The sequence below is a fragment of the Nestor notabilis genome, unplaced genomic scaffold, assembly GCF_000696875.1.
Source record: "Nestor notabilis isolate BGI_N333 unplaced genomic scaffold, ASM69687v1 scaffold25720, whole genome shotgun sequence".
Lineage (NCBI taxonomy): Eukaryota > Metazoa > Chordata > Aves > Psittaciformes > Psittacidae > Nestor > Nestor notabilis.
Window position 1 is genome coordinate 3,125 of NW_009911894.1, and position 12,578 is coordinate 15,702.

A 12,578-nucleotide genomic window follows, 5' to 3' on the forward strand; every position below is an offset into this window, starting at 1 on the left:
TCATCTTTCAAATTTGTTATTGGAATGCTTTGTATTTAAATAAGGATAGTTCAGTTAGTCCTCTAGCCAGCTGCGTCCCCCCAAAAAAACCTCACAAACCAACCCAACAAAAAAACCCCTAGCCCAAACAAAACACAACCCTCAAACAACAAAGCACTGTAACATTGGCTTCCTTAAAGTAATAATTTGCAATATGTTAATATGCTAATGTGTAAGGTGATATTAAAGAGTGGAATTATTTTACTATTCTAAAGTTAAATGTCTTGGTTTAGTCTAAGGGAACCTTAGGGTTCTTTTTTGTCAGTCTGGGTGAGCTTTTTTTTCTGCAAATATACATAAAATGGTACATTCTCTGATTAACTGAGGAAATTCTAAATAATGTAATATCACTGGTGTGTAAAATGTGAAATTACCTTAGCTTAATTAAGCAGTGAATCAGTTCTGGTTTATTATTCCAATTTTGGATGACAGAAGTAGTACTAATAACCAGCTTGTTCAGTGCTATTTATTTTACTGCAGGAAGTTGTTTCTTGGTTGGTATAACTTATGTAACAGTTTCACTAATAACCATAGCTCATTCACTGAGTGGAGGTGAAGTGGGAGTTACTTGGTTTTATTGAAGTGTTATGGGTTGTAATAAGAGGAAGAATGATTTTACAGTAACTTGTACCAAGAGTAGACACTTAATGAGACAATGATTGAGAGGGACCAATAGTCTCTTGAAATACATGAATAAGTATACATTTATGGATCACTGAGTTTATTTAGCTGTTGTGAATTTCCAGGGAAATTAAGTTGCATTGATACTTTGTCATGACTTAACTAATGTATGTATTGGATGGTATTTAATAGCCATTCTTTCAATGTTCCTGTATGTCATAACAATATTCTTTGTGCTTGGTATGCAGGAGAGGTCAAAACACATTCTAAACATTCCTCCTGTGGCCAAACAGAACTGTGCTTAGGCTATAAGAAAATTTGACTTTGTTTTCTTATTTCAGTAAAAAATCTCAGAAGTGGGATGAAATGAACATCATAGCTACGTACCACCCAGCAGGGAAAGATTATGGCTTGATGAAAATAGATGAGCCAGCTACTCCTTATCACAGGTAGGCTTGCTAAACTGTCCCAAACGAGGGCAGGAGACACAGTAGTTTTACAGCAAAATTGACTTTGTGGATGATGTAATATTTATTACAGCTGATTGCCTGACAGAATGTGCAGGCCTACTGGATATATACAACATATTAAGATTTAAGAAGCTTCTAAATAAGGGCTTATAGCTGTTGAGGAAGACTGTCAAAAAAGACAAAGTCAATTTTTAGAAGATTTTTGTCTAGCAGGCTTTAGGCTTTGAATGGTATAAGTGTCTGACTTGTATTGATTTTATCTTTTTTCAGTTAACATCTGTGTAGTAGCATATAAAGTTATATCAATATTTAGATTAGATTTGGAAAGTTTTTGAAGTACTGAAGGAGTCTTTTAATGGAGTGTTGTAAGGTTTTCACTGTTGCATCAAGCAAATTTTAAGCAGCAAATTACTGATAAAGGCTACTTTTTGTTTGCCCTCCAAGCATGGTAGGAGAAGATGATGAGGATGCAGTGAGTGATACAGAAGCAAATGAGCCCGTAAGAGCAGATGTGTTGAGTAAAAAGTAAGTATCGTCATAGAAAATTGACTAATTTTTAAGAGAATTTTCTCTTTCCTGGAGTATTTTTTCTTTATAGAAAGCTGTTGCTGGTTTCTGTAAAGTCAAACTTTGCTATTGACAAATCTAGTAGTCATCAGTGTTTTATAGCGCTACTGGTACTATAAACCTCTTGCAGGTTGTTAGTACGCATAAATATAGCAAAAATAACGAACAAATCTGAGTGCTCTGAAATATAATGTATGTGAGAAACTTGCTGCTTTAGCATTTGTTTTGCATGATTTTTGTAGACTGGCAGCTGCAGCTGAAGGTAAAGGACCCAAGATTATGACAAAGCAAGAGGAAAGCAGTGAGGAGGAGGAAGAAGATGAAGAATTAACACCTGAAGAACGAGGTAGGCATAAGTTGTTTCCTTTGTTTTGTTTTGGGTTTTTTTTTCCCCTATAAATAGTTTCAGGTTTTCAGTAAATATATTTGGGAAGAAGTACTATCAGAAAAATCTTGCGTTTTTGTTTTTTTTTTTTTTTTTTTTAAAGAGAGTCTGAACAAATATGCTGTTTGTTTCTCATCAGGACTGTGTAGTTTGGGATTACATATAAACAGGAATTTGCTGTTACTGGCTGCCCTCCTCTATACAAGCTTAAGGTGTGGGAATTCCTCTTAAGATACATGGACTTCTCAAATAAGCAGCTCTTAAGGTTTTGGGGTGAGGGAGTAGTTCCCATTCCAAACATATTTCAGGTAGACTTAACAGTTCAATGAGTACCGCCACAATTAAGATGCTGCTAATTGCTTGCAAACATACAGATGGTATTTCTGTTGTTTTCAAAACAGCTGGTAGATGAATCCAGCGGGAAATCTACATTTGTTCCGAAGCAGACCGCATCTTCAGAAGAGATGTTTTGTGTTAGGCTGGGCTAGAACATTTTGAGGAAACAGTCAAACAATAATACTTCTAAGGTTTCAGGCTTGTATTATCTAGCTCTAGGTTCTTATCTTTCCTGGCCCCAACTTTCAGTGTGTAACCTTACTATTCTAAAGGAAGGAAAAAAACCCCCAGTGTTGGGGCTGCCAATAAGCAAAGTTTAGTTTAATTTTAATGTGTTAACTGCTAGACCTGATAATGTTTAATATATGGAGCAAAGTTAGGCTTCAGGCCATGGAGACAGTGGAAAACATCATCTTCCACATGTGGTAAAATACCTCTCATAACTGGCCTTTGGTAGCTAGCCAGGAGTCAAGTTAGACATCTACTAAAGTTCATCTTCTATCCCGTCAGTACATTCAATTTGTCCTTAAGTTTACTTGGAAACACTACTTGCAGAACTTTGGAATTTTTTTTTGCTGTTATTAGATGCTTCTCTTGGTTCAGGCTTGCTCTTACTTGCAGATGGGTTCTTTTAAAAGTGCTTCAGCCATTCCAGTCCATTAATTACTGGCCTTTTTATAAGTCAGACTCATTCAAAAGAATGCTCCACTGCTTGAAGAAAATAATTTTAATTCAGGGATTGTTCGATCTTGTAATCAGTGGACTTTCAAGGTAGGAATAAATTTGACCTAGGAAGCAGTTAGTGCCTCTCTGAAGAGAAAATAAGCTGATTTTGTTTTTTTTTTTAAGGGAATAAATAAATATTTGCATTTGTTTGTCCACAGAGAAAAAGAAACAGTTTGAAATGAAGAGAAAAATGCACTACAATGAAGGACGAAACATCAAACTGGCACGACAGCTCATTGCAAAAGAACTACATGGTGAAGAGGATGATGATGATGAGGATGAAGAGATGCACGATGCTGCAGATGTAGAAACAATGAATACAGAAGTTGCTGAACATGGTGAGCTGCTAATTAATCAAAAAGTGTGTTTAAGTATTAGTGGTCCTTTCAGCTGTTGGGAAGTGGATACCCTTAAGTATGAGAATGAACAGAAAGGATACAGTATGTATGGAACACTCATGTGCAATACTGCACGCTGTCTAGGTAGGTGGACTTGTAGCATGGTACCAAAAACATCAGTATTGCTAAATAGGGTGTGGGCTTTTGTTTGCTGTGACAGAACAGAAAAGTGAACATCTCTGCTTCCTACTGTTTCCCCAACATAACTGTGTCTTGGTAGTGAAACTGACAGCTTCCTTTTTAAAGGAAGAGCTGCCTTGTACCAAACACTTAAAGCTGTGGCCACACAGGGAAGCCTGGTCTTACATTGTGGTTCAGTTCCCATTCTGCTCTCAAACCATCCTATAGGCACTAGTGGGAAACTAGCATGAATGCTTCCTCCCTGTTGAGCGTAGTGTATCTAAGTTCCTGCGTAAGAACTTCTGCCTGTCTTACTGTAATGTAAAACTGCTGTTAGGACTTGTCCTTGAGCAGTAATGTTCTATTCCATAGCATGGGTTAAGACCCTCAGCTTTGCTTTTAGTGCAGCTTCTGGAAAAAAGTCTCAGATTTTAGCTGGGAGCCCTTTCTGGAACCTGCTGCAGGGCTGTCTCTTGATAGAAAACTCATAAAACTATAGAGGCTGACACCTTCTCTTTCGTCTTTTAAGCTTCTCTCTGGGTAAAAAGGGTAGACTGTATAATGAAAGTTTTTGGTTTTTTTTTCGTGGTGGCCGTCTGTTGAATAATTACAGCTGTTCACTATCCTGTGTTCACCACCTCTGTGTTTAACAGCACTTTGAACAAGTTTTTGGCATTAAAAAATAGACATCTGTTGCTTATGAGACTAGTGGCAACGAAGTCTGTAAGCCTCATTCATCTGTTGCTTGGCAAAGCTGTGTGATGTTAGCACAGTCTGCAGACTTGGGAAGATGCTGCATGGGTTTAACTTGGTTCACACTTGCATTTCATAACCATATGAACTACAGTCTCTTCTAAAATTAGAATAAATTCCATACAATAAAAAGGTGATTTGCAAAGTTGTATGTGTTTAAGTTCTGTGGATTGCACATTTTAGTCCCATTATTAATTACAGGAGGGCTAATGCCTTCATAAATGCTCCAAAAGGGTCATTTGGTATGTGTCTGAGACCCACTAATAATGGACTGACTTCATCCAGTAATTTAATATATGCCTTAGAATGGCTATTTACTAGAACTTCACTCCCCAGGGGAAAGGAGGGCTCCAATAGGCAACCTTATGACCTTTCTCCATGGCTTGAAGCTGCCATCCTTCTGCACTCTGCTGTAAAACAGAGGCAACTCCGCTCGCCAGCTGCATTCACCAGTGGAAAAGAAGGCACACCTTTGCAGCATTTTTCCATCTCTATTGTTGAAGTCCATTCCACATTCCTTCATAACCAGCTTCAGAGCCACCCCTGGTAATTATCAATTTTAGACTGCTCACGGCCAATAGATTCCAGAAACATAACTGCTAGCCAGTTTATTAACCCATTAACTAACTGGTTCACCTCCACACCAGGGCATATAGAAATACTTTCCATTAATCTGATGTAGTTTTCAATTCTTCACTTTTGTTTTCTATCATTCTGCTTAAACCCTTATGTTTCTTTATCTCTTAATGTCTCTGTCAGCTATCATAGCTTTTGGTCTCTGTACTTGATCAATTCTTCTGAGGTTGAGTACTGGTCTCACTTTTGTAGCAGCTGGTGAGTTGAATGCCCTCAGACTGATCATGTGTGATTCTTTGTGGCTGGGTTAGTCGAAGGATGATGAATACAGGTAAAACTGTTAATAAACCTCTCTGTCTTCTGCCACTGCCCATGTTTTAAGAAATTTATACACGGAGATGATAAATGTTTGGTAGCATAGCTATGTTAAAGTAATGTCAAAGTTTACTGAAATAACTTTTTTGAGATGACATCTTTTTATCACTCTCTCACCTGTATTCCGAGGGCACAGAAGAATCTTCATATTTACACATGTTAATTAAATGGATGTCAGCTACTGAGCATTTACTCAAACAGCTGGTTTTAACACTCACTACTTGGGTTTTTCACTAGTCTGTGCTTTTGGTCATGCTATGGTTTTGATCATATTAAGCAATTGGGTATTTAAAACAGTATTTCAATTTGTTTGTTTCCTTCATGGAAGTGGATCAAAATGCTGTTAATATTCATGTTCCTAAGATTCCCCTGTTAGGTCTAAGTGTGTGGAAAGATTATTCATCTGGATGAGCTCTTCAAAGAGCTGTGCGACTTCAAATCGTGTTTTGAAGTGCTTTCTTACAGAGCAGAAAAAGAGGATTTTCTTTATTCAGTGTATTAGGTGGTGCAGGAGCTGGTTTTGGTGATGGCTTATTTTGACTTCACTCTGTTAAAGTGACTAACAACGGCTCTGACGCTTGCTTTTAACTGCAGAGGAAATGTCTGTCTTTCTGCATGTTGTATTGTAGCTACATTTTGATAATTTCTTCCATTCAACCTCACTTCTTGTGAAGTTAGAGATCATCTGGTGATATGGCCACCACTCATCTGTCGTGTCTGAGTCTGTCAATCTGTGTAAGCAAGAGCTGGCGTGCAGTCTCTTTTCTATTCCAGTAGAATAACGTGACTTCTGATGGTTATTCTAGGTCAAGATGTGACATAAGAGGTGTTTCCTAGCAGTCTGTTGTGACTGTAGGGCTCTACTAGCTCCTGGGTTGTTTTTCAGGCAGTTTGAGACCCTCTTCTCACTTGGAATTTTTTTTTTTTGTCTATTAAGCTCCTTAAAGGTCCTATGCTTCTCTTATCTGATGTTCCTTTCTACCCTCTAATCCTGTCTGGTTTGTATTTGAGTAAAACTAACAGTACTCTTCTAATGTCTACACTTTCCTTTTTAAGAAGGGGCTAAAGTCTTAGGTTTTTAAGAAAGTTTCTGTCAGCTACCATCAGATCCACTAATGTAAGTTGCACTTGTGGTTACAGACTGAGATTTCTTGCTGATTGAAATGAAGATGGCCAGTCCAGTCAGTAATGGTGAGAACTGTTTTCATATTTTTGCCCGTTTTCATTTTGGGCTACCAAATACTTTAACTGTATAGGTCATTCCTTCTTGCCTCAAGTAACTGTACCTTATCCCATGTGTATGGGTTCTAGCACCCAAGCCTTTTGGTGGAAAAGAAGGCTAAAGTTGTCATAGACTGCATTAGGATTGCTTGCTTTAGCATTTCAGTTTCTCTGGAATTTTTTTTGACTACTCCATATTTATGACTCCATGAATGGCATAAATAGCAAAAGTGACCTTTGTTCCTCTCCATAAACACTTTTCCTTTAGAAGTTCTCTTTGAACTCACTGAAGGAAAGATTCCCGATGGAGGTAAATTTAAGCATGATGGTTTTGGTGCAGATCTGTCTTTACTTCTGCTACACAGAAGTATCAGCTGCAAGGGTGTGATCAATAGCAGTTCAATTGACAAGCAGTAAAACTATTGTTCTCTCTCTCTGGTTCATTTAGCATTCACTGCTATGATAGCCCTGCTCAGATACTGCTCCTCAATTTAGCTCTCAGATGACCGAGTGTGCTGTTATGGCCTTTGCGAGATAGAGAATACATTGTGTTTTCTTAACCAGGGTGAGCACCACCCTGAAGATGACTCAAGTGAGAAGTCTGAGAGCATACACACAGGGGTTTCACTTGTTAGCGATGTGCTTGTTAAACTGCACTTGTTATACCAAGTGTAACTCAGTGTAACTGAATTTTCAGGGGCACATTATATATATACTCATAATACTATATATACGTGTATATATATATAAGAAAAAGGGCTTTTTCATATGAAAAGCACTAATGAGAAGGAGCTTTCTCTGATTTACTGCTGTTCTTTGGCTCAAAACCAAGAGTTTAACAACTTCCTGAAAAACACAACAGACTGTGTTTGCTCATTTATAAGCTTGTTTTGTTTTAAAGTGTCTTAATCTGGAATTGAAATAAGCTTGTTTTGTTTTAAAGTGTCTTAATCTGGAATTGAAATTTGTCCTGAAAAGCACTATGCTTGTTTGTGTTTCAGGAACCCCATGTGTTAGTTTTGCAAATTGATCTCTCTCAACTCCTGGTTTAAATCATTCCCCTGGTACCAGGGGTGGCGAGCATCCAGTGCTTGCTATGCTGAACAATGCTGTTAGCCCTCCCCTCATGTTAGCCAACATGGGGTGAAGTAACCATTCTAGAAGTTTCTGTGCTCTCAAACTAAAAGCTTGTATGTTGCCAAGATGGGTTGGCAAACATTACCTCTGGAGAAGCAAAGGTGATTTCAGGAGGATACTTGTGTGTGTTTTGAAAATATGCAAGGAGTGTGAAGAATTACCTTTTTTTTTTTTTTTTTTTTTTTTTTTTTTTGCTTGTTTGTTTTTTTGATTTTTTTTTTTTTTTTGTAGTCTTTCTTATGCAGCACATGCTACTCATGACCAGCTGGGAAGAAGAGCATACAGCATAGAAGAAATCTGTCCAGAACTGTAACTGCTTGTCAAGGACACAAATATAAACATCGCTTCACAATTTTTGCTATTAAGGCTCTTAAATATTGAGAAGCATATCAGTTACAATGTTGTATTGCCAAGAATGTTTATTTTAGACTTGTCTGTTAGGCAGAAAAAAACCTGTCTAATTGGTTTATTCTTGTGCCTAGTATTTCATGGAGAATACTGCTTCATAATCTGTTCAACCAGAATGGCATTCCCTGTATGTATAATGCTGATTATCTTGCGTAATGTACTGTTAACTCTTCACGCTTCGAAACAGTATCTTTTGGGCTTTCACTATTTATTTGACAGTGTTCTAGGTGTGGTGTCTCTTACAGAAAGGTTTTGGATTCAAGAGCTGAACGGTACAGCATATATCAGATTAACATGCAAGCTATTTATCAGATGTGTTATGCAGTTTAAAAAGGGATTATTTAAGTCTTACAACTTTTTTGTAAAGTGTGGACCTGTTAATTTAGATTTCAGTACATTATTGCCTGTACTTTCCCCATCTTTAGAAGAACTGTATTATTTTTTGAGTGGTGTTCGGAATCGGTTGTTATTTTCTGACTAAGGCAGTACTAACATCTGGTGGAGAGAATGTTTTTACACTGGAAATGTGTTAACTTGAACTTTGCATTTAACTGATTTAACTGTCATTATCTCTTCCATCGGGACTGGATGTTCTGTGGAGCTCTTTGGCTTATCATGAGAATGTGGATGTTCCCTCCAGCTTTTCTCTTAAAACTACACGTACTGTCACTCTTCTGGCTCTTGTTTCAAACTTTTGGTCCTTTCCAGCTGCATGAAGAGTGCTTGTGCTACTAGCATCTGAGGAGAAAACACCCAACCATGAGCAAAACCACATCAGGACTGTGAAGATGAGCTGAGTTTAGGCTCTGGTTGTTCTTTATATAAAGATAACTGCTGCTGATCTCATCTGGGGTTGGCAACCTGCATACTGAAAACTGCTGGTCTAAATCTTCCTATATCCATTGCAACTGACAGCAGCTGGTTTTGTAAAGTGAAGGCTCTTTGGAAAAATAGAAGGAAAACTCCTTAACTCAGATACTTGCCTACAGTATGGTTTTACAGTCCTGTAAAGAGGGATTCTGAACCTGTAAATTGCTGTAAACAACTTTCCACTTGGTGAAATCTGACTGGTGAATGTTCCAGTATTCAGAATAGTTTCTGGGGTTTATTACACAAATGAAGTATACACTTAAGCTTTAGCTTGGTTATGGAATATAGTGTATATCTTAATTTTGATCTGAATTTGATATGTTGCAAAAATCCATATAATTATATGGATCTGTTTTAAAATGTCTTTTTGTCCACTGTACATGTGAAGTTTGAATAAAGGAATGAAAGTTATTTTACAGTTACATGCCTTCTCAAGTGTGAGCTTTCATGAAATCCCAGAGAGATTGAGAGTGAATAACACAATAGGATGCTGTTCTTTGGAAGATTTATACAGGAATAATTAATTGGAATGGATGCATTGCCAAAGGTACCTGTGAGTTGTACTAACTGGGTGTTGTAGTGTGCCTTTCCCAACTGCCTCCTCTCCACAGGGTTGCCCATTGTGGGATATTTGGTTTTAATAATGGCCTGAATCAGGATTAATACCATCTTTTCACAAGAAGTTGAACTCTATTTGGTCCAGTGTAGTGATGCTAATTTTTCAATATGGAGAATTTGATCAATGTGTATGGGTAATGCAGATGTCTTCTGCAAGGCTGTAAAACAGATGACTTGTACTTTGTGATAAGTACAAGTGGGTACTTTGCACTTGCAATTAAAGCAGAATCCATCAGAAGCAGCTTTTGTATGAGATTATGTCTTGCCCTCCTGTCCCGCACACTTTGGTCTCTCGAGACCTCATGTTCATTCTGGTGCTCAGCAGGGCTACTTTGTATGATGCAATGCCTACAAAGCATTTTGTATAATAAACAAAAAAGGCTTTGCTAACGTCCAGTAAAACCTTTTGTGTAATGGCTTCCAAAATCCTGGATGAAATGGATAGGTAGCTTTGAGGGAGGTACAGTATACATAGATGCTGGAAGATGGTTTTGAATGAACTTGAGACCGTCTCTTCATCAGTCAGTTATTTTGTGCTGTCTGGGTGATCTCCCTTTTTGGTGCCACTAGTTTAGATCACGTTTTGTAACTTGTGCTGGTTTTAGTTATGGGTGTTATTAAAGGCTTTGTTCTCTTCGTTCCCTTCAGCATTAGCAAAGATTCTGTTTGTGCTCCCTCATCTTGCTCACCTGGAGTGCAACCCGATGTACCTGACACCACTTCTAACTGAAAGGCTGGCTTACTTTATTTCATCCAGGCTTACACCTTCATGCATTTTAAAAGCCAAAATAGGCACGTTTACTTTGCAGTAACTACATATACTCTATATAGCTTCTTTTACAAAGGGATATCTGATTTCCTTCTATTCTGGAAATATGAAATACAGTCCCCTGGTGAATGGGGACAAGAAAGGAAATGCCTTTTCTCTTTTTACGTTAGATAGAGACTCAGGTTGCGTACACATCTTCATCTTGAGGAGCCTATGGTAAAAGCTCGTTCACATAGTAAAGAGTGGTGTAAACAGGAAGAACACATTCAGCCCTTACTAATGTGGAGACTGAGCTCCACAGCATTATAATTGTAAAGCTTCTTGTACAGGGGTAAGTCCCCAAGCTGCATCCTTTTTGTAGAAATTTCAATATGCTTCCAATAGCAAGATGACTTGCAAGTAAGAGCCTTAACTCTGTCTTTTAAAGTTTTTTCCTGTCCTTAAAGTTTCTTTCACACACTTACGCAAAAGGTTGCGGTTCATAGAAACTGCAAATACTTCTTTCCACAGCTTGCTCTTATGTTAAACTTGTGTGTCTTACTAGAACTTTCTTTCTGTAACATGGTTTTTGTGATGTTTATCATGGTATCACCTCACCAATGTAATTGTTCTGTTTGAAACCAGTGTGAAGTGTCACAGTGTAAATAAAACCATTGTTTTCACTACTGCCTTATGGCACTAAGACCAGGCGTATTGGTTTGACTTTTTGGAACTTTTCAGAAGAAACTGGCAGCCTCTGTAAGGTTTGCAAGAGTGTTCATGGATGAATACTTAAAACAATATTGCAATTTCCTCATGACTACAAAGAAGGAAGTATTCTTTAGTGTAACTGATGTAAATCAGTTTGTACATGCTTGGCTACAGAGATGCAAGAGTAGATCTGGAACCTGAATCATGAACTTAAGACAGCAGCACCACAGAGTAGGCTGCATTTTCCAAGGTAGTTTTCTTTGTGTGTTGTAGGATTTAAAGCAAGACTGATCTATCTCTTCATGGTCAGCACTGAGTAATCACTTACTGGCATTGAGTAATGGAAAATGACTAACACCAACTACTTCTCAGGAAGTAAAACTATTCCAAAGAAAAGAAGAAAGAGCTGGGCTCTCTCGCATGCTTTATTTGAAAAGTGGATTTCACAACATAAATGCAGCCAGTGATACGAACATTTCTTAAGTTGCTGCTTTTCCTTTGTGGGTGTGACAGAGGCACTCACCTTCTTAAGTAAATGAGTGGTAGTTTGGCTAGTTTTGGTGAGGGACAACTCACAAAAACATATGTTCATTACACCTGTGTAACTCAGTTTGGATCTGATGTTTTGCCAGTCTTTGGAAAAAACCCAACAACAAAACCCAAACCCCGAAACCACAACTGACTGAACTGAAAAATTTCCCTTTGCTTCTCTGAAAGGACACCTTAAGTGAGGGAGGGAGTGAAGGTGTAGCAGGCATTCAACCTCTTGGAAAGGAAGCAAGTCTTACTTTTCCCTCCATCCTTCCTTGTTCACTGTTTGTTCTTGTGATACCAAAAGGACATCGGGGGAGACAGAAAGGGTAGGATGAGAAAAAAGGTTAAAAAAATAGGGGCAAAGCCTGGTGCAGGTGGTGGGGCACTGGAGTGGCAGAGGCTGTAAACACTGCAGGGGGTGAGCAGGCTCCATGGGAGCAGGTACAGCGGCTTCTCAGGTTCCTAAAGAGCTGATAGTGACTGTCACCAACTCGTGTCAGCTTCCCAGCACAGCATCCTCCTGGATGGAGCCCGTGACTTGGTGTGACATTGCTTCATTTTTGCTGAGTTGAACAGTAAGTTGTACTTCTCGGTCGCTGCCTTCGAGGATGAGTGGGGATAGCTGACGTTCCTTTGTCATTTTTACAGCTAGGAACACTAAGCAGTGCCAGACTCGACAAAGCTCTTTCTCCGTTTTCTCTTAAGGGACCAGTGATCTACAGTGTTCTGCTGTCCTTCCCTATGAAGCAGGAAAGGACCAACACGGTCCTTTCCGCTCTGTGATACAGCCCTTTTGCTGCCTGAAAAGCCTTCAAAAAGTATTCCCAGGCAAACGTTCCGTGCAAAACCCACATACGCACACTTGGTATTCCTCGTACAGAAAACCCTGCTGTTCGCGCCCCTCCTGCAAAGCAACACAGATCTGCGGCCACCGCCAGGATCGAGACCTGCAGCACTTCGGGGAG

The 12,578-nt window shown here is 38.7% G+C and overlaps 1 protein-coding gene across 1 annotated transcript; it reads left to right on the plus strand.

The window, feature by feature from the left end:
* The first annotated feature begins 1,005 nt into the window (after window positions 1-1,005).
* PPP1R2 (protein phosphatase 1, regulatory (inhibitor) subunit 2) lies at window positions 1,006-8,278 on the plus strand. The gene is made up of 7 exons (XM_010016927.1): window positions 1,006-1,109; window positions 1,575-1,655; window positions 1,940-2,043; window positions 3,303-3,482; window positions 4,752-4,961; window positions 6,507-6,557; window positions 7,970-8,278. The coding sequence occupies exons 1-5, from the start codon at window positions 1,027-1,029 to the stop codon at window positions 4,829-4,831; spliced, it is 528 nt and encodes a 175-aa protein (XP_010015229.1). The 5' UTR covers window positions 1,006-1,026; the 3' UTR covers window positions 4,832-4,961; window positions 6,507-6,557; window positions 7,970-8,278.
* Window positions 8,279-12,578: the final 4,300 nt, after the last annotated feature.

Bases quoted from the DNA above. Each gene is read 5' to 3' on its own strand.
- PPP1R2 (XM_010016927.1), top strand. From the start codon at position 1,027: ATGAACATCATAGCTACGTACCACCCAGCAGGGAAAGATTATGGCTTG. The intron at 1,110-1,574 runs GTAGGCTTGCTA...TTGCCCTCCAAG, and splicing joins CCAGCTACTCCTTATCACAG to CATGGTAGGAGAAGATGATG. The intron at 3,483-4,751 runs GTGAGCTGCTAA...TTCACTCCCCAG, and splicing joins TACAGAAGTTGCTGAACATG to GGGAAAGGAGGGCTCCAATA.